This window comes from Rana temporaria, chromosome 4 (assembly GCF_905171775.1).
Source record: "Rana temporaria chromosome 4, aRanTem1.1, whole genome shotgun sequence".
Classification (NCBI taxonomy): domain Eukaryota; kingdom Metazoa; phylum Chordata; class Amphibia; order Anura; family Ranidae; genus Rana; species Rana temporaria.
Genome location: NC_053492.1, coordinates 25,672,990 through 25,695,492, shown reverse-complemented (window position 1 = coordinate 25,695,492; position 22,503 = coordinate 25,672,990). Strand labels below are relative to the sequence as shown.

Here is a 22,503-nt window from a genome sequence, read left to right as displayed (position 1 = left end):
GTATATAAGAAGACAGACTATGCCTTGTAAGATATGGAGGAGGAAGCAGTGCTGGACCAGTAAAGAAGAAGAAAGACTATGCCGTTTCAGATAGTGGAGGAGGAAGCAGTGCTGGATCAGTATGTTGTATATAAGGAGACAGACTATGACTTATCAGATAGTGGAGGAGGAAGCAGTGCTGGGTCGGTATGTTGTATATAAGGAGACAGACTATGACTTATCAGATAGTGGAGGAGGAAGCAGTGCTGGGTCAGTATGTTGTATATAAGAAGACAGACTATGCCTTGTCAGATATGGAGGAGGAAGCAGTGCTGGACCAGTAAGCTGTATGTAAGAAGGCAGACTATGCCTTGTCAGATATGGAGGAGGAAGCAGTGCTGGATCTGTATAGAAGAAGAAAGACTATGCCGTTTCAGATAGTGGAGGAGGAAGCAGTGCTGTACCAGTAAGCTGTATATAAGAAGACAGACTATGACTTATCAGATAGTGGAGGAGGAAGCAGTGCTGGGTCAGTAAGCTGTATATATGAAAAGAGACTATGCCTTGTCAGATGTGTAGGAAGAAGCAGTGCTGGATTAGTAATCTGTATATAATAAGAGAGACAACGGAGGAGGAAGCAGCGCTGGATCAGTAATCTGTATATAAGAAGAAAGACTGTGCCTTTTAGATAGTGGAAGAGAAGGCAGTGGTGGATCAGTAATCTGTATAGAAGAAGACAGACTATGCCTTGTCCGACATAGAGGAGGAAGCAGTGCTGGATCAGTAATCTGTATGTAAGAAGACAGGCTATGCCTTGTCCGACATAGAGGAGGAAGCAGTGCTGGATCAGTAATCTGTATGTAAGAAGACATACTATGCCTTGTCCGACATAGAGGAGGAAGCAGTGCTGGATCAGTAATCTGTATGTAAGAAGACAGACTATGCCTTGTCCGACATAGAGGAGGAAGCAGTGCTGGATCAGTAATCTGTATGTAAGAAGACAGACTATGCCTTGTCCGACATAGAGGAGGAAGCAGTGCTGGATCAGTAATCTGTATGTAAGAAGACAGACTGTGCCTTGTCAGATATAGAGGAGAAAGCAGTGCTGGCAGTGGCGGCTGGTGCTCAAAAATATGTTTTTTTGAGCACCTCAGCTCAGCGCCTGATTGGCTGAAGCGACAGGCGCTGTGATTGGACGCCTATCAGGCGTCCAATCATAGCAGAGATGACGGAAAGAGGACGGGAGAAGAAATGAAGGACTCGGAGCATGGAGGACAGCGCAGAGACAGGTAAGTTCCGGCCGGGTAGCATTTGATGGGGCAGAGAAGCAGCAATTGATGGGGCACACTGGTGGCAATTGATGGGGCACACTGGCTGGAATTGATATGGCACACTGCTGGAATTGATGGGGCACACTGCTGGAATTGATGGGGCACACTGGCTGGAATTGATGGGGCACACTACTGGAATTGATGGGGCACACTGGCTGGAATTGATGGGGCACACTGGCTGGAATTGATGGGGCACACTGGCTGGAATTGATGGGGCACACTACTGGAATTGATGGGGCACACTGGCTGGAATTGATGGGGCACACTGGCTGGAATTGATGGGGCACACTGACTGGAATTGATGGGGCACACTGGCAGCAATTGATGGGGCACACTGGCAGCAATTGATGGGGCAAACTGGCAGCAATTGATTGGGCACAGTGGTGGCAATTGATGGGCACTGTGGCGGCAATAGATGGGCACACTGGCAGCAATTGATGAGTACAGTAGCTGCGTTTGATGGTACAGTCGTGGCAATTTATGGGTACAGTGGCTGCATTTGATGGGCACAGCAGCTGCGCTTGATTGACACAGTGGCGGCAATTTATGGGTACAGTGGCTGGGTTTGATGGGCACAGTGGCTGCGCTTGTTGTTTGGATAGTAGAGGAGGAAGCAGTGCCGGATCAGCAAGCTGTATAAAAGTGACGGATAGCGGAGGAGGATCTCTCATCAGGAGGTAGTAAAGGAATGTCCAGTCATGAATACCAAACAATCCATCCTGATGACTCAGATTTTTCCTGGCAGGATCTTTATCTTATGTATTTATTTATTTTTGCTCATACTGTGCTTCATGAGTGGGGAAAAAAAATAGTACTTTAGTATAATAGTATTAATTTGCCGTGTAGAGGGCATGCGCCCGCTGCGTCCTTCATGAGTATGCTCGCAGGCCCCCGCAAACTTGATGTTCGCCGGCGGCCCACGATCGCGACACGGAGAGGCAGAATGGGGAAATTCCTATGTAAACAAGGCACTAGTGACATGACAGGGATCTACTGCTACCTGTCGTCGGGAGAAGTGATCGCTGTCACTGTCATATCAGTGGTAGCCCATCCCCGCCACAGTTAGAATCACTCCCTATTGCACACTTAACCTCTTGATCGCCCCCTAGTGTTTAACCCCTTCCCTGCCAGTGTCATTTACACAGTAATCAGTGCATTTTTATAGCACTGATCGCTGTATAAATGACAATGGTCCTAAAATAGTGTCAAAAGTGTCCGCCATAGTGTCGCAGTTCCGATAAGAAATCGCAATTCGCCGCCATTACTAGTAAAAAAATAAAATTATAATAAAAATGCCATAAATCTATCCCCTATTTTGTAGACGCTATAACTTTTGTGCAAACCAATGAATATACGCTTATTGCAATTTTTTTTACCAAAAATAGGTAGAAGAATACTAGGGCTGTGCAAATTAACTTTTAATTAATCGATTAATCTTTAATTTTGTTGATCGATCAAAATCTTTTTGATCGATTAAAATTCTTTTGATTGGTACTCACCTCTCCGACCGGGTTCTGGGCCTTCAGGGAGTTCCGTCGGAGATCCAGTAACGTCACCGGCGGGGCTTGCCGTGTCCATCTGAAGGGCTCCTTTGCTGTGCCTTCATATCTGCATGCCAGCGGGACCTTACTATCTGCCACACGCAAGGGCTGTTACACTTCCCTCTATCAACATGGGATTCTACAGCCATCCACTGGGAGTTGTGATAATTCCCTTCATGGGACATCTACATGCCGACGGACTGATGTTAACCTCTCCTCATCTGGATTCAGCAGTGGTATCGTTGCTCACATTTTTATACCAGTATCATACTTAGCTACATGTTTTTATGACTGCTTTTGGTACCGTTTGGTATTACTCGCACCATTTTTACAGTTTATGTGGCTACAACGATTTTATCTCCAGTGCAATATTTATTTGGTTACCTACTTGAAGACTATAAAAGTTTTAATGCTATTCCCGTTTAGCGCTGCCTTTGTGTGTTTTTTGTATCCTGCTATCCATTTTTCCAGTGGTTGGTAGCTGCACTGGGAATCAGCCTGCAAGGAGATCAGCTTAAAGTAGTTGGATCTGTATGTGCGTTATAATTAATCGAAATTAGTCGATTAATCGATTTAAAAAAAAAAAACGATTAATCGAACACAAAGATTTTGATCAGTAACAGCCCTAAAGAATACGTATCGGCCTAAACTGAGGAAAAAAAACTTTTTTATATATTCTTTTGGGGGATATTTATTATAGCAAAAAGTAAAAAAAATTGCTTTTTTTTCCAAAATGTCGCTTTTTTTTTTTTTCTACTGGGGTGGTGGGTGGTGGGGTGGTGGTGGTGGTGGGTGGCTCTTTTTTTGTTTACAGCGTAAGAATTAAAAACCGAAGAGATGATCAAATACCACCAAAAGAAAGGAACATTACTGTAAAAAAAAAAAGCTACTGCGTATTCTCAGGATGTGGCCCAGCTGCTCATGCAAATAACACTAACAATAACACTAACACTAAAGCCCCATACACACCATCAGATTTTCTGCAGATTTTTGTCTTCAGATTTACCAAAACCATATAATATGAGGTCAAACCTCAAGAGTTTCAATTTGTATGCAATCAGGCAGGCCCTTGTACTACATGGTTTTGGTAAATCTGAAGACAAAAATCTGCAGATAATCTGATGGTGTGTATGGGGCTTAACACTAAGGCCCCATACATACGATAGAATCCATCCGCTGAAAAATCCCAGCGAATGGGTTTCAGCGGATAGATCCTATGGTGTGTACACTCCAGCGGATCTGTTTCCGCGGATATTTATCCCCTGGGATGGATTCCAGCAGATCAAATATTTGCTGAAATGCTAAACAAATCTATCTGCTGGAATCCATCCCAACGGATGGATCCGCTGGTCTGTATAGACTCACCGGATCCATCCGTCCGAAGGGATCCCCCGCATGCGTCGTAATGATTCGACGCATGCGTGGAATTCCTTATATGACAGCGTCGCACACGTCGCCGCGTCATAATCGCGGCAACGGCGCGACACGTCATCGCCAGAGGATTTCGGCGCAGATTTCAATGCGATGGTGAGTACACTCCATCGCATGGAAATCTGCTGAAATCCTCGAGAGGATTTATCCGCGGAAACTGTCCGCTGGACCGTATTCGCGGATAAATCCTCTCGTGTGTATGGGGCCTAACACTATTATTGCAAGCAATATATTGTCTCTCAAAGAGATGGGGGCTCGTCCGGGATCACACTTGCAGCATTCAGGTAAATAAATTTGAAAAGTCGTCACTTGGCTGGGACATCTATATAGAAAGGAATATTACTCTAAAAAAGCTACGATGTATTCTCAGCACCATTAGCTCAGCAGCTAATGCAAATAACACTATTCATTCCATGAAAGGTGGGAAAATATCATGGGGGCTCGTCCGGGATCACACTTGCAGCATTCGGTTAAATAGATTTGAAAAGTGGTCACTTGGTTGGAACACCTGTATACTGTTTTGTTAAACAATTTATTTATTTTTGTGAATCTGTTGCAAATTTTATTTCCTGGAGATCCTGCCAGTAACAGCACTTCCTACTGCAGGCTGTCAACGCTAAGCCACTGCCTTGAAGTTAGCAATAGCGTTGCCAGTCTGTCATGTGAGCTCATTCTGCTGGTCGTTGGGCTGCTTTTTCAAGTCAGTGCATGCCTCCTTCATGGGAGGCCAATGGCCAACTAACGCCCTGTACTCACGATCGGATTTCCCGTCAGCAAAAGTCAGATGTGAGCTTTTGAACGGAAATTCCGACCGTGTGTATGCTCCATCGGACTTTTGCTGTTGGAATTTCCACCAACAAAAGATTGAGAGCTGGTTTTCAATTTTTCAGACGGAAAAAATTCCAATCAGAAATTCCAATCGTCTGTAGCAATTCCGATGCGCAAAATTCCAAGGCATGCTCGGAAACAATTTGACGCATGCTCGGAAGCATTGAACTTCATTTTCTCGGCTCGTCGTAGTGTTGTACGTGACCACGTTCTTGACGGTCAAAAGTTCAGAGAACTTTTATGTGACCGTGTGTATGCAAGCCAAGCTTGCGCGGAATTCCGTCGAAAAATCCGATCGTGTGTACGGGGCATAAAAGTGAATTCATGGACAGGCTCTCAATGCTGCTGCATGATTATTGTAAGGATGTGGCTTAGCATGGTCAGCCTGAAACAGGAAGAGGCAAAGCTTCTTCCGTGTTTTCCCCCGAAAATAAGACCTACCCCGAAAATAAGACCTAGCATTATTTTCCAGGAGGCCTGCAATATAAGCCCTACTCCGAAACTAAGCCCTAGTTAAAATGCTTGTAAAATACTATAATCCACTCTATTACAGTATTATATAATGTACAATGTGTGTGTTTCTGTAATATAAGCTGACCTCCCTCTGCTCTACTCCTCTTCTCCCAGCTGTCAGTGGGGGATCTCACCACCCCCCTGCAGTGCTCGGAGAGGGGAAGAGAGCTCCGGCGGGTCACGGAAGCTAAAATGAAGGTATTTGGCACAATTTTATTACAGAAACACACACATTGTACATTATATACTACGATAATAGAGTGAATTATAGGATTTTACAAGCATTTTAACTCTGTTCACACTAGGGATTCCTGACGGTAGAGGGGGAGAGAAGACATCACATTACATGGTAGGACCTTCTCCGAAAATAAGTCCTACTGTGTCTTTTGTTGCCAAAATTAACCACTTCCTATCAGGGCCATCGACAATTGACGGCCACAAGGTGGCTCTACAATGCCGGGAGGCCGTCAATTTATGGCTTCTGGCCTCCCGTCGATGGGGGGCACGCGCGCGCCCGCCGCATCGCTCAGGTGCCAATGCGCATGCCTAGTGGCCCCCCAGTCAGTCCCCTCCCCCACAATAAGAATCACCTAGCAGGGAACGCATTTAACCCCTTGATCGCCCCCTAGAGTTAACCCCTTTCCTGCCAGTCACATTTATACAGTAATCAGTGCATATTTATAGCACTGTTCGCCGTATAAAATGTGAATGGTCCCAAAAATGTGTCAAAAGTGTCAGATCGCCTTCATTACTAGAAAAAAAAAATAATAATAAAAAAAAATGTCATAATTCTATCCCCTATTTTGTAGGCGCTATTAGGTTTGCGCAAACCAATCACTATACGCTTATTGCGATTTTTTTTTTACCAAAAATATGTACAAGAATACATATTGGCCTAAACTGAGAAAAAAATATATATTTTTTTTTTATATTTATTATAGTAAAAAGTAAAAAATATTGGGCCGAATTCAGAGAGATCAGCGTATCTTTAGAGCGGCGTAGCGCACCTGATATGCGCTACGCCGAAGTAACATAGAGAGGCTCGTACTGTATTCACAAAGCACTTGCTCCCTTTCTTGCGCCGGCGTAACGTAAAATGGCCGGCGTAAGCCCGCCTAATTCAAAGTAGCAAGGCAGTGGGCGTGTTGTATTATAATATAGCGTGACCCCATGTAAATGCATGGCCGAACGAACGGCGCATGCGCGCGCATGCTCACAATCACATCGAATTTACTCCCAAGGATACGCCGGCTCAATGCCTGTGACGTGAACGTAACCTACGCCCAGCCCCATTCACGTACGACTTACGTAAATGACTTAAAATTCTACGCTTGTTCCGACGTCCATACCTTTGCATTACTTGCGCCTCATATAGCAGGGGTAACTTTACGCCGGACGTACGCCTTACGTAAACGGCGTAGCTTACGGCGACGGGCGCAAGTACGTTCGTGAATCGGCGTATCTAACTCATTTACATATTCAACGCGTAAATCAACGGAAGCGCCCCTAGCGGCCAGCGTAAATATGCACCCAAGATACGACGGCGTAGAAGACTTACGTCGGTCGTATCTTGGCCAAATTCAGGCGTATCTTGTTTCCTGAATACAGCGCATAGATACGACGGCGCATTCCTTGAACTTACGCCGCTTATCAACAGATACGTCGGCATAAGTTGTCTGTGAATCCGGGCCATTTTATTTTTTATTTTTTTAATTGTCGCTCTTTTTTAGTTTATAGCGCAAAAAATAAAAACCGCAGAGATGGTCAAATACCACCAAAAGAAAGCTCTATTTGTGGGAAAAAAAGGGCGTCAATTTTGTCAATGTTGTTTTGCAATTGTCATTCAAAGCGTGACAGCGCAGAAAGCTGAAATTTTGCCTGGGCAGGAAGGGGGTATATGTGCCCAGTAAGCAAGTGGTTAATATAAGACCCGGGCTTATTTTCGGGGAAACACAGTATTTGCCACGAAAGGTCCACTTTCATTATTTAGTGGTTGAAGGTTTGCGGGGCTTGAGTTTTGTCAAAGGTCATACGTTGTATATTTTTTTTTATGTTGTTAATTTATTTATAACCCAAATGTAAGTATCAAGGCAGATTCATTTTCAACTTATTAGGTTTCCTTTGTGGTTTCCTGTTGGAGGTGTGTGGGTGGGTAGTGTGCCAGCCGCATGGCCTGCCTGACACCTGTCAAAAAAGGTGCCCCTGACTTCCTGTTCTGTCGGTCACATGCCAAAAAAAGGGAAGTCACTTCCTGTTCTGTCTGACAATCGTTCCATAGACAGGAAATAAGGAGTAGTAGCCAAGATTAAAACACAGATAGTAATAAAAAGTTGAGGTTCTAACCCAACCTGACTCAAAATCAACCAGGAAAAAACGTTTTTAAATTATTATATCAGGAGAAGTGAGACACCACAGTAAGGCCTAGTACACACGAGAGGATTTATCTGCGGAAACGGTCCGGGGGACCGTTTCCGCGGATAAATCGTCTGGCGGATTTTGATCTCATGGTTGTACTAACCATGAGATCAAAATCCCCGCGGAATTCCGTCCGCGGTGACGTGTCGCGCCGTCGCCGCGATCATGACGCGGCGACGTGCGCGACACTGTGATATAAGGACTTCCACGCATGCGTCGAATCATTACGGGTATGGATTCGGACGGATTGATCCGGTGAGTCTGTACAGACCAGCGGATCAATCCGTTGGACTGGATTCCAGCGGATCGATTTCTTAGCATGTCAAGAAATTTTGATCCGCTGGAAATCCATCCCCGGGGACAAAAAAAGATCCGCTGGATCGTACACACCAGGGGATCTATCCGCTGAAACCGGTCCGCGGATCAATTCCAGCGGATCGATCCTCTCGTGTGTACGGGGCCTTTGATTAACACCAGAGAGATAACACTGCTGAAAATGATACGGGTAATTTAGTGGACATCATCCATCACTCCCTGAAAAAAACAGTTTTGGGTGGCTTGATCCCTTTAAACATCATCAAACCTCAGATGTGTACTTACCCGTATATCTGTGTATATGCTGCACTTGACCAGCTTGAAGTTCTTCATCAGGTTGTTGCTGTTGCTATGAAAACACACCTTAAGGATACGCATCTCTTCTTTACTGATCTCTCCATCGAGCGGTAGATCTGTGGGCCCATCGGACCTCATAAAGGTTCCTCCCCGTGATCGGTTTATAGCCTCCAGCGACATCCTGGCACCGAGAGTTCAGAGGATAACTAAGATGAAGACATCACATATCTGTAGATTGTAATAAAATCTGGTTAGACATCATGGAGCAACCATGTGATCAAAAAAGACAGTTGGAATTATCTTTATTTTGCTGTCCTTAAAGTGGATGTAAACCCCCCAGTTTTTTTTTTTTAATGTCACAATGTAGAGAATACGATCTGTGCCCAGTCTTGCCACACAGAGTTAATCCAGCGCTGAGCAATCCTCTTTTTATTGTTCAGTGAAATTAAACAGACTTCCAGATAAAGACCAAAGTCCTTGCTTGAGTGACAGATTATTTACATATCTTGTGCACTAGCTTGCAGACATGCACAGCTTCTTGTCTATGTGTATTCTGATGGCTGTTTACACTGAACTGTGTATCACCCCATATTTTGAAAACATTTAATCAAAACACAGGAAAGACAGCCAATCATGGGAGAGCTGGACGGGAGAGGAGGAGAGGGGAGGGGGATGTGAATTGTGCACTTTACAGAAGCTGTGCATGTCTGCAAGCTAATGCACGAGATATGTAAATAACCAAATTTTTTGGGTTTACATCCACTTTAAGAGCAAACTTGTGAACTGAGATCAAAAGCAAAACCAAAGTAATGAGAAGACAAGGAGAACACTGACCCATACTGTGGTGTAGATTATGTCTCACAGCCCAGACATCTCTACATACTTCTGGGGTAATTACCCTAATTGATGTTCAACCAGGCATCTGATGGTCTACTTCTCTGTACATATCTTAGACATCTACACATCAACATTGTATCCTTCCATCATATAAACTCTGCCTGAACATCTCCTTAATGGTGGTCTACTTCTCTGAACATATCTTCTACCTAGACATCTACACGTGAACAATATATTGTATCCAACCAGCATATAAACTCTACCAGGACATCTCCTTACTGGTGGTCTACTTCCCTGAACATATCTTCTACCTAGACATCTACACATCAACAATATATTGTATCCAACCAGCATATAAACTCTACCTGAACATCTCCTTAATGGTGGTCTACTTCTCTGAACATATCTTCTACCTAGACATCTACACGTGAACAATATATTGTATCCAACCAGCATATAAACTCTACCAGGACATCTCCTTACTGGTGGTCTACTTCCCTGAACATATCTTCTACCTAGACATCTACACATCAACAATATATTGTATCCAACCAGCATATAAACTCTACCTGGACATCTCCTTAATGGTGGTCTACTTCTCTGTACATATCTTATACCTAGACATCTACACGTCAACAATATATTGTATCCAACCAGCATATAAACTCTACCTGGACATCTCCTTACTTGTGGTCTACTTGTCTGTACATATCTTATACCTAGACATCTACACGTCAACAATATATTGTATCCAACCAGCATATAAACTCTACCTGGACATCTCCTTACTGGTGGTCTACTTGTCTGTACATATCTTCTACCTAGACATCTACACATCAACAATATATTGTATCCAACCAGCATATAAACTCTACCTAAACATCTCCTTACTGGTGGTCTACTTGTCTGTACATATCTTCTACCTAGACATCTACACATCAACAATATATTGTATCCAACCAGCATATAAACTCTACCTGGACATCTCCTTACTGGTGGTCTACTTGTCTGTACATATCTTCTACCTAGACATCTACACGTCAACAGATATTGTATCCATCCAGCATATAAACTCTACCTGGACATCCTTAATCTATGTTCCATCAGGCTTCACCTTATTGATAAAATATACAAAGCGCATCGCAATGATATCATGTCTAAACCGCGCCCAACACATTTCGTCAGGAAATCACATCATCAGGGGGATTGGCTAGCTGGTCATTAATGGTGTTGATTGAGAAGCTGTGATCCTGAGTGTTGATTAGGAGTACATATTTAGAGCACTGTAGACCATTTTTAACCACTTGCCCACCGGGCCTATTCTGGCACTTCTCTCCTTCATGTAAAAATCACTATTTTTTTGCTAGAAAATTAATCAGAACCCCCAAACATTATATATATATTTTTAGCAGACATCCTAGGGAATAAAATGGCAGTCATTGCAATACTTTTTGTCACACCGTATTTGTGCAGCGGTCCTACAAGCGCACTTTTTTTGGAAAAAAAATCACTTTTTTTAATTAAAAAATAAAGACAACAATAAATTTTGCCCAATTTTTTTATATATTGTGAAAGATAATGTTACGCCAAGTAAAATTTTACCCAACATGTCAAGCTTAAAAATTTTAAAAAATTCTACAGGTTGCATTTTTTGAGTTACAGAGGAGGTCTAGGGCTAGAATTATTGCTCTCGCTCTAACAATCGCGGCGATACCTCACTTGTGTGGTTTGAACACAGTTTTCATATGCGGGCGCTACTCACGTATGCGTTCGCTTCTGTGCGCGAGCTCGTCGGGATGGGGCGCTTTAAAAATTTTTTTGGGGGTTTTCTTATTTATTTTTATTTAGTTTATAATTTTTTACACTGAAATAAAAAAAAAATGTATCACTTTTATTCCTATTACAAGGAATGTAAACATCCATTGTAATAGAAAAAACCATGACAGGTCCTCTTAAATATGAGATCTGGGGTCAAAAAGACCTCAGTTCTCATATTTAGACTTAAATGCAAAAAAAGAAAAAAAAAATTAAAATGTCATTTTTTCAAATGACAAAAAAAAAATGTTTCTTTAAGACGCTGGGCGGGACTGATGTTTTGACGTCACTTCCGCTCAGCAGAGCTATGTGGACGGGTGGGGGCGATTTTTCCCTCACTCGCATCCCCACACAGCTGCCGAACAGACCCGATCGCCTCCGCCGCTGCCGACGGCTCCGGTAAGCGGCGGAGGGCGTGGGAGAGCGGCGGGAGGGGGTGGCCCCCTCCCGCCACCGATAACGGCGATCTCGCGGCGGAGCCGTTATCATTAACAGAACCGCCCACTGAAGAGATGGATATCTCGGTTGTGGCAGCAGCTACTGCCGTTACCGAGATATCCCTCTTCAAAAACATGACGTATTTTGACTATGGGCGGTGGGCAAGTGGTTAAACCAAATTTTTCACATCATCTGGTAAGTGGATTGTGATCTTGCTTCTCACATGGTGTTGGCACTTATGTTGGATAACATTACTGCACTGGATGGTGGACGGTCTCAATTAAAGTATAAAGAGCGATATTGACCATTTATGTTTAGAATGGTCCACACTGTCTGGTAAGAGGTTCATATCTGCTTTACTTGCGTGGGGAAGTGGAGCATGTATACATGGATACATTTCCATATTGAGAAGAAGGCTCTATTGCACTGAGAATTTGGATTTCTTTGTATTATAATATTGAGACACTGTTAAAATGGTTCACACTCTTTGGTAAGAGGTTCATATCCGCTTTACTTGCATGGGAAAGTGGAGCATGTATAAGTGGATACATTTCCATATTGAGAAGAAGCTCTATTGCACTGAGAATTTGGATTTCTTTGTATTATAATATTGGGACACTGTTAAAATGGTCCACACTCTCTGGTAAGAGGTTCATATTTGCTTTACTTATATGGGAAAGTGGAGCATGTATACAAGGAGAAACTTCAATATTGAGTAGAGGCTCTATTGCACTGAGAATTTGGATATCTTTGTATTATAATATTGAGACACTGTTAAAATGGTCCACACTCTCTGGTAAGAGGTTCATATCCGCTTTACTTGCATGGGAAAGTGGAGCATGTATACGTGGATACATTTCCATATTGAGAAGAAGGTTCTATTGCACTGAGAATTTGGATTTCATTGTATTATAATATTGAGACACTGTTAAAATGGTCCACACTCTCTGGTAAGAGGTTCATATTTGCTTTACTTATATGGGAAAGTGGAGCATGTATACAAGGAGAAACTTCAATATTGAGTAGAGGCTCTATTGCACTGAGAATTTGGATATCTTTGTATTATAATATTGAGACACTGTTAAAATGGTCCACACTCTCTGGTAAGAGGTTCATATCCGCTTTACTTGCATGGGAAAGTGGAACATGTATACGTGGATACATTTCCATATTGAGAAGAAGGTTCTATTGCACTGAGAATTTGGATTTCATTGTATTATAATATTGAGACACTGTTAAAATGGTCCACACTCTCTGGTAAGAGGTTCATATTTGCTTTACTTGCATGACAAAGTGGAGCATGTATAAGTGGAGAATCTTCAATATTGGGTAGAGGCTCTATTGCACTGAGAATTTGGATTTCTTTGTATTATAATATTGAGACACTGTTAAAATGGTCCACACTCTCTGGTTAGAGGTTCATATTTGCTTTTCCTGCATGGGAAAGTGGAGCATGTATACGTGGATAAATTTTTATATTGAGAAGAAGGTTCTATTGCACTGAGAATTTGGATTTCTTTGTATTATAATATTGGAACACTGTTAAAATGGTCCACACTCTCTGGTAAGAGGTTCATATCTGCTTTACTTGCGTGGGGAAGTGGAGCATGTATACATCAAGACATTTCCATAGTGGGTAGAGGCTCTATTGAACTTCTTTGTTTAATGATATTGGGACACTGTGTGTTTTTTTTATACAATATTCCTCTGCATAGAGTATCTTTTTTTATTTATTGACCTTATTGATGATCTTCTCCAAATTGATTTTCTACATAAACATCTCATTACAGATATCGTACCCGAATATCTCCTATCTAACCTCTACCTGGGCATCCCTAATCTATGTTCTGCCAGGCATCTCATTGATCCATGATCCTTTCCAACTGGATCTTCTACCTATATCTCCCTTCTACGGATACTTGGACATCTCGGCCCGGATTCAGAAAGAAGTTACGACGGAGCATCTCCAGATACGCCATCGTAACTCCGAATGAGGGCCGTCGCAACTCAGTGCCTGATTCATAGAATCAGATACGCCTCACAGTTGCCTAGATACGAGCGGCGTAAGTCTCCTACGCCGTCGTATCTAAGTTGCATATTTACGCTGGCCGCTAGGTGGCGCTTCCGTAGATTTACGCGTCGAATATGGTAATGAGCTAGATAAGCCGATTCAGAAACGTACGTGCGCTCGGCGCATTTTTTTACGTCGTTTGCGTAAGGCTTTTTTCGGCGTATGGTTAACCCTGCTCTATGAGGCGTAGCCAATGTTAGGTATGGACGTCGGGCCAGCGTCGAATTTTGCATCGTTTGCGTAAGTCGTACGCGAATAGGGCTGTGCGTAAGTTACGTTCACGTCTAAAGCAATGACTATTTGCGGCGTAATTTGGAGCATGCGCACTGGGATACATTTTAACGGACGGCGCATGCACCGTTCGTTAGTAACGTCAATTACGTGGTGTCACGACTGTTTAGCATACAACACGCCCCCTACCAGCCTATTTTGAATTAGGCCAGCTTACGCCGGCCCATATACGCTACGCCGCCGTAACATTGGCCGCAAGTTCTTTCTGAATACAGGACTTGCCTCTCAAAGTTACGGCAGCGTAGCGTATATGTAAAAAAAGGGGGAACCAATGCGCAAAACCAAACTACCCAAGGGCATAAGAAATAATAAAATATGATATAACGAATAAAATTGAAGAAAATTTATATTATTATTTAGTCATTAACTCGGAAGCGCCATTACACACCCCCCCGTTTACGTAGCGTATATGAGATACGCTACGCCCGCCTAAACTTACGGCAATCTTTCTGAATCCGGGCCATGATCTTTTGTTTTACTTGGATACAGCAACACCTAGACTTCTTATTGAGCAGAAGGTGTGGATGCTGTTGGGAAAGATAAACGCGGCAAAGATAGCAGGACCAGTCATAGGGTCTGTGCTACACTGATGATCTTCTTGACCAATTTTCTAGACATCACCAAACTGAATTATTAAAAATATTTTTATACCAATAGTGTATCTCTGTTACACCAGCAAAAAAAAATTCTAACCAGAAGTTCTAACACTTTTGAAAGATCGAATTTGAATTAGCTAATTGACTAAAGTAGATTAGCTGACTTCCTTTGGTGTTTGTAGCCGACGAGGCTAATTTCATTATCATCATTACCACACTCCGTGTTTCAGCTGTGGCTTAGCATACTTCAGACATGAAGAATGAAACTAATCTCCATCTGCTGCAGCCACAAACATATTTTGGGTGTGTGTATGCGTGCATATATATATATAAAATCTCAAAAAAGTGAGTACACCCCTCACATTTTTGTAAATATTTCCTTCTATCTTTTCATGTGACAACACTGAAGAAATGACACTTGGCTACAATGTTGTGTAGTGAGTGAACAGCTTGTATAACAGTGTAAATTTGCTGTCCCCTCAAAATATCTCAACACACAGCCATTAATGTCTAAACCGCTGGCAACATAAGTGAGTACACCCCTAAGTGAAAGTGCCCAAATTGGGCACAAAGTGTCAATATTTTGTGTGGCCACCATTATTTTCCAGCACTGCCTTAACCCTCTTGGGCATGGAGTTCACCAGAGATTCACATGTTGCCACTGGAGTCCTCTTCCCCTCCTCCATGATGACATCACAGAGCTGGTGGATGTTGGAGACCTTGCGCTCCTCCACCTTCCATTTGAGGAGCCCCCACAGATGCTCAATAGGGTTTAGGTCTGGACACACTTGGCCAGTCCATCACTTTTACCCTCAGCTTCTTTAGGAAGGCAGTGGTCATCTTGGAGGTGTGTTTGGGGTCGTTATTATGTTGGAATACTACCCTGCGGCCCAGTCTCTGAAGGGAGGGGATCATGCTCTGCTTCAGTAGGTCACAGTACATGTTTACATTCATGGTTCCCTCAATGAACTGTAGCTCCCCAGTGCCGGCACCACTCATGCAGCCCCAGACCATGACACTCCCACCATCATGCTTGACTGTAGGCAAGACACCCTTGTCTTTGTTCTCCTCACCTGGTTACCGCCACACATGCCTGACACCATCTGACACCAAATAAGTTTATCTTGGTCTCATCAGACCACAGGACATGGTTCCAGTAATCCATGTCCTTAGTCTGCTTGTCTTCAGCAAACTGTTTGCGGGCTTTCTTGTGCATCATCTTTAGAAGAGGCTTCTTTCTGGGAAGACAGCCATGCAGACCAATTTGATGCAGTGTGCAGTGTATGGTCTGAGCACTGACAGGCTGACCCCCCACCCCTTCAACCTCTGCAGCAATGCTGGCAGCACTCATACATCTATTTCCCAAAGACAACCTCTGGATATGATGCTGAGAACATGCACTCAACTTGTCGACCATGACAAGGACTGTTGTGAGTGAAACCTATCCTGTTACACCCATGTATGGTCTTGACCACCGTGCTGCAGCTCAGTTTCAGGGTCTTAGCAATCTTCTTATAGACTAGGTCATCTTTATGTAAAGCAACAATTCTTTATTTCTGATTCTAAGAGAGTTCTTTGCCACGAGGTGCCATGTTGAACTTCCCGTGACCAGTATGAAAGAGTGAGAGCGATGACACCAAATTTAACACACCTCCTCCCCATTCACACCTGAGATGTTGTAATACTAACGAGTCACATGACCCCGGGGAGGGAAAATGGCTAATTGGGCCCAATTTGGACATTTTCACTTAGGGGTGTACTCACTTTTGTTGCCAGCAGTTTAGACATTAATGGCTGTGTGTTGAGTTATTTTGAGGGGGCAGACAATTTACACTGTTATACAAGCTGTACACTCACTACTTTACATTGGAGCCAAGTGTAATTTCTTCAGCGTTGTCCCATGAAAAAGATATAAAAAAATGTGAGGGGTGTACTCACTTTTGTGAGATACTGTATATACACTGTATATGTAGTGGACATGTGCAGAGACCATTATCACTCTACCCTACACATAAAGCACTTTTATATCTGTCAATGGGGATTTTTCTTCCATTTCTCTCCCTCTGACACCCTCACAGGAAATGGGTTCTGTGGTTGTCACCAGGACAGGACAGCAAATAAAACTTTGTTTTAGGGCTCGTTCACACCAGCTGCCATGTGTTGCACCATGCATAATGCACGGCACAATAATCACTTTGGCCCAGATTCACAAAGCACTTACGCCGACGTATAACACGTTACGCCGACGTAAGTGCCAATGTGCGCTGGCGTATGTGTGCGGCAGACCCATGAACCAACATGCGCCTAAAAACAGGCTACACCCCGCCGAAGTAGCTTGCACACGCCGGCGTAGGGTGGGCGCACATATGGGCTGGGCGCATGGTGCTGCTCCCATTGATTAACCATTCAAACATGCAAATGAGGGAAAAACGCTGATTCACGAACGTGTGTGTGCCCGGCTCATGCTACGCGAGATGCGCGTAAGTTGTACGTCCGGCGTAAAGTTATTCCCCATAAATGAGGTGCAACCCGGCAACAGACATGCACAGGTCTGCACCATGGAACACAAGCTGGCGTATTGTGCGTTGGACGTGTGTCTGGCTGGGCGTACGTTATGTTCACGGCGTACGCGGTGATCCGGCGTAGCATAGGCAGTTGTGCCGGCGCATGCGCAGTTCATGATACTTACCTGTCTGGCGCTCGGCCCATCATTTGCATGGGGTTACGTCCACTTCCACCTACGCCGGTGTGCGCCTTCGAAACCCACGCCACGCTGGCGCATCGTTGGGAGCACTGGCTTGCTGAATGCAATGCTTGCCTCTCCGCGCTACGTTGGCGTGCTCTACGGCGGCGTAATGTGCGCCTTGCTCTCTGTGAATCTGGGCCATTGTTTACTATTTTCTTTTTGTAACTTCATGGAAATGTTACAACATGACATTTCACTCAACTCTTGTGAAAAGTAACAGAAAATCTGCGGCAGAAAAGTTTAGGGTCTCCGGACCTGCAAGATGGGGCCTTGCTCTGTGGTTGGGCTGTGTAATTCTCAGAACAGGACGGACATGTACTTTATCTGTGTATTCAGCTGTTTGCTTTAAGAATTTGTACTCTTTATCGATTAAGGCCGGATGGGCAAAAAGTAACAGCTGAAAGTGATGCAAAAAGAGCGTATATGTTTATTCCAGTCTGCAGAGCCAAGCTGTCAATACTTCTGTTTTTCTTCACATTGCTATATATAGTCAAGAGCAATACTGCGACAAGGCACAAGACTCCATAAATCCAAATTTTATACCATTAGAACATTTGCCAAGAACAGAAAATAAAATATATTCATTTTTAAAAAATATGACACTCCCTATCAGCTTATGGCATGCAGATAAAAAAAATAAAGTGTTAAAAAGTTGAATCATAATTGGGATATAAATAAATCACAATGTAGGAGTTCACGTCTTCTAGGTGTCTTGGTGCTGCTCTTCTTCTGCATTGCAGTTTTTAGAAAAGTGGACACTGCCAAGCTGCAGACTATGGGATTTCCAGAAGACACCTTTTCTTGTAGGAGACACCTTCTCTTCCAGAAGAAACCTTCTCTTCCAGAAGACACCTTCTCTTCCAGAAGACACCTTCACTTCCAGAAGACACCTTCACTTCCAGAAGACACCTTCTCTTCCAGAAGACACCTTCTCTTCCAGAAGACACCTTCTCTTGTAGGAGACACCTTCTCTTCCAGAAGACACCTTCTCTTCCAGAAGACACCTTCTCTTCCAGAAGGCACCTTCTCTTGTAGGAGACACCTTCTCTTCCAGAAGACACCTTCTCTTGTAGGAGACACCTTCTCTTGTAGGAGACACCTTCTCTTCCAGGAGACACCTTCTCTTGTAGGAGACACATTCTCTTGTAGGAGACACACTCTCTTGTAGGAGACACACTCTCTTGTAGGAGACACCTTCTCTTCCAGAAGACACCTTCTCTTGTAGGAGACACCTTCTCTTCCAGAAGACACCTTCTCTTGTAGAAGACACCTTCTCTTCCAGAAGACACCTTCTCTTCCAGAAGACACCTTCTCTTCCAGAAGACACCTTCTCTTGTAGGAGACACCTTCTCTTGTAGGAGACACCTTCTCTTGTAGGAGACACCTTCTCTTTCAGAAGACACCTTCTCTTGTAGGAGACACCTTCTCTTTCACAAGACACCTTATCTTGTAGGAGACACCTTCTCTTGTAGGAGACACCTTCTCTTCCAGAAGACACCTTCTCTTGTAGGAGACACCTTCTCTTCCAGAAGACACATTCTCTTGTAGGAGACACCTTCTCTTGTAGGAGACACCTTCTCTTGTATGAGACACCTTCTCTTCCAGAAGACACCTTCTCTTCCACAGAAGACACCTTCTCTTCCACAGAAGACACCTTCTCTTCCAGAAGACACCTTCTCTTGTAGGAGACACCTTCTCTTGTAGAAGACACCTTCTCTTCCAGAAGACACCTTCTCTTGTAGAAGACACCTTCTCTTGTAGGAGACACCTTGTCTTCCTGAAGACACCTTCTCTTCCAGAAAAAACCTTCTCTTCCAGAAGACACCTTCTCTTGTAGGAGACACCTTCTCTTCCATAAGACACCTTCTCTTGTAGGAGACACCTTCTCTTCCAGAAGACACCTTATCTTCCAGAAGACACCTTCTCTTGTAGGAGACACCTTCTCTTGTAGGAGACACCTTCTCTTCCAGAAGACACCTTCTCTTGTAGGAGACACATTCTCTTGTAGGAGACACCTTCTCTTCCAGAAGACACCTTCTCTTGTAGGAGACACATTCTCTTTCAGAAGACACCTTCTCTTGTAGGAGACACCTTCTCTTTCAGAAGACACCTTCTCTTGTAGGAGACACCTTCTCTTCCAGAAGACACCTTCTCTTGTAGGAGACCCCTTCTCTTGTAGGAGACACCTTCTCTTGTAGGAGACACCTCCTCTTCCAGAAGACACCTTCTCTTCCAGAAGACACCTTCTCTTGTAGGAAACACCTTCTCTTGTAGGAAACACCTTCTCTTCCAGAAGACACCTTCTATTTTAGAAGACACTTTCTCTTGTAGAAGGCACCTTATCCCACAGAAGACCCCTTATCTGCCAAAGGACACCTTTTCTAGAAGACACCTTCTATTTTGGAAGACACTTTTTCTTCCAGAAGACACCTTCTCTTGCAGGAGACAGCTTCTATCTCAGAAGACACCTTCTCTTGCAGGAGACAGCTTCTATCTCAGAAGACACCTTCTCTTGCAGAAGACAGCTTCTATCTCAGAAGACACCTTCTCTTGCAAAATACACCTTATCCCACAGAAGACACCTTCTCTGCCAAAGGACACCTTTTCCAGAAGACACCTTCTATTTTAGAAGACACTTTCTCTTCCAGAAGATACCTCCTCTTGCAGAAGGTGCCTTCTCTTGCAGGAGACACCTTCTCTTCCAGAAGACACCTTCGATTGCAGGTGACAACTTCTATTTCAGAAGACACCTTCTCTTTCAGAAGACACCTCCTCTTGCAGAAGGCGCCTTCTCTTGCAGAAGACATACTCTGCCAAAGGACCCCTTTTCCAGAAGACACCTTCTCTTGCAGAAAACACCTTCTCTTGCAGAAGACATACACTGTCAAAGGACACCTTCTCTTTCAGATGATGCTTTCTCTTGCAGGAGACACACATGCAGACTTTAGATCAACCCTAATTTTCACACATGCAGATCTCAGTTTTTTTCCAATTCTGGCAACTTCAGACCTCAGGTCAATTCCAGTTCCTACACATTCAGACCTGAGATCTACCCCAATTCCTACACCAACTGAAACGCAGGGTTTTACATTTATGTCTGCTGCAACTGATCAACCCCAATGCAACTAGAAGGAGGAAGGGGATAGGCAGGCAGGCTTCTTCTTCTGCTGGTAATTACAGCACATGGCAGTGGTGCTGTATTTGTAGGGAGCAGGGGCTCCCTGGATGATCCTTCTGTCCTTTAGTGGGTTAGTCTGATCTTGTGCACATGCCACAGGGAAAATACCACTGAAAATGTTGTGTGCCTGCCCTGTCCCCTGTGTCTCAATCTGCCTATCCCAGCAGTAATATAAGGGCTTTTTGTATTATTTGAAAACAACATTCTTTAATAAAATAGATTTCTCACCCGACAACTCAAACTGAGTCACCCGTCGTTCCACTCCATACATCATTTTGAGAATCATTGCTAGTTATTACCAGCATACGTCAATTGGAAGGGAAAAATGCCGAAAATATGCCGCAACGCAGAGACATTTTTTACAACATAACAAGACCCAAGGACACGTCAACATTTTTATTCCTGCAAAGCGAGGGAAAACATACTATGAAGTGAGTGAGTCACGGGATATTCTGATGTTCATCACTCCTTGTTATTGACACGCATTATGAGCAATTGTGTTTTTTACTCTTAGTATCACAAGCTGTGATGTGATTCAGCCATTCACGCACAGAGGCCCACAGCTAGCAAGGTTAGAGCAGACCTGGGTTAGTTCTCTTAACCACTTAAGCCCAAAACCTGTTTTTCAGATTCGGCGTTTACAAGACTGAAACAGTTTTTTTTGCTAGAAAATTACTTAAAACCCCCAAACATTATATATATATTTGTTTCTAACACCCTAGAGAATAAAATGGCAATCATTGCAATACTTTTTGTCACACCGTATTTGCGCAGCGGTCATACAAGCGCACTTTTTTTGGAGAAAATTCACTTTTTTGAATTAAAAAATAGCACAACAATAAATTTGGCCCAATTTTTTATATATTGTGAAACATAATGTTACGCCTAGTAAAATTATACCCAACATGTCACGCTTAAAAATTGTGCCCGCTCGTGGCATGGCGTCAAACTTTTACCCTTAAAAATCTCGATAGGCGACGTTTAAAAAATTCTATAGGTTGCATTTTTTGAGCTACAGAGTAGGTCTAGGGCTAGAATTATTGCTCTCGCTCTAATGATCGCCGCAATACCTCACTTGTGTGGTTTGAACACCGTTTTCATATGCGGGCTCTACTCGCGTATGCGTTCGCTTCTGCACGCGAGTTCGTCAGGACAGGGCGCTTTAAAACAAATTGTTTTTATTTATTTTTATTGATTTTATAATTTTTTTACACTGAAATAAAAAATAAAATAAAAATGTATCACTTTTATTCCTATTACAAGGAATGTAAACATCCCTTGTAATAGAAAAAAGCATGACAGGTCCTCTTAAATATGAGATCTGGGGTCAAAAAGACCTCAGATCTCATATTTAGACTTAAATGCAAAAAATAAATAAAAATGGAAATTTTGTCATTTAAAAAAATGACAACAAAAAAATATCTCTTTAAGACGCTGGGCGGGACTGACGTTTTGACGTCACTTCCGCCCAGCAAAGCTATGAGGATGGGTGGGGGCCATCTTTCCCTCACTCGCATCCTCACACATTAGACAGCAGCACCCGATCGCCTCCGCCGCTACCAATTGTTCTACAATTCATCCGGAATCCTTACCCCATCCAAGTTAAATTCCCTCAAAAACAAACAAACACAAGCACATGGACTGTTCATTGTCTTAGAGTGACTGAGAATTGAATGCTGGGCTGGGCGGGGTGACAGGTGGGCCACATCACTAAGCAGCCCATGCGGGGGTACCGCTACACGTAAAAAATATGGAATGATGCATTTTGGTTACCATGTATTGTTTTTAGGAAACAATGTTTTCCCTATGCATGTGCTAATTAACTTGCTTGACTGGTTCGTGGAGCTCATGCAACAGGAAGTAATGTTGGCAGGAAGTAGG

At 43.4% G+C, this 22,503-nt stretch overlaps 1 protein-coding gene across 4 annotated transcripts in view; it reads right to left on the bottom strand.

Annotated features, from left to right (window-relative positions):
• Positions 1-22,503, bottom strand: part of PTK2B (protein tyrosine kinase 2 beta) — a 221,364-nt gene that overhangs the window by 100,601 nt on the left and 98,260 nt on the right. For all 4 annotated transcript variants that reach the window (XM_040348142.1, XM_040348139.1, XM_040348141.1 and 1 more), the window contains one exon: positions 8,639-8,878. In XM_040348142.1, coding sequence (XP_040204076.1) covers positions 8,639-8,830 — 192 coding nt within the window. In that variant the 5' untranslated portion in view covers positions 8,831-8,878. The remainder of the gene's footprint in view (positions 1-8,638; positions 8,879-22,503) is intronic.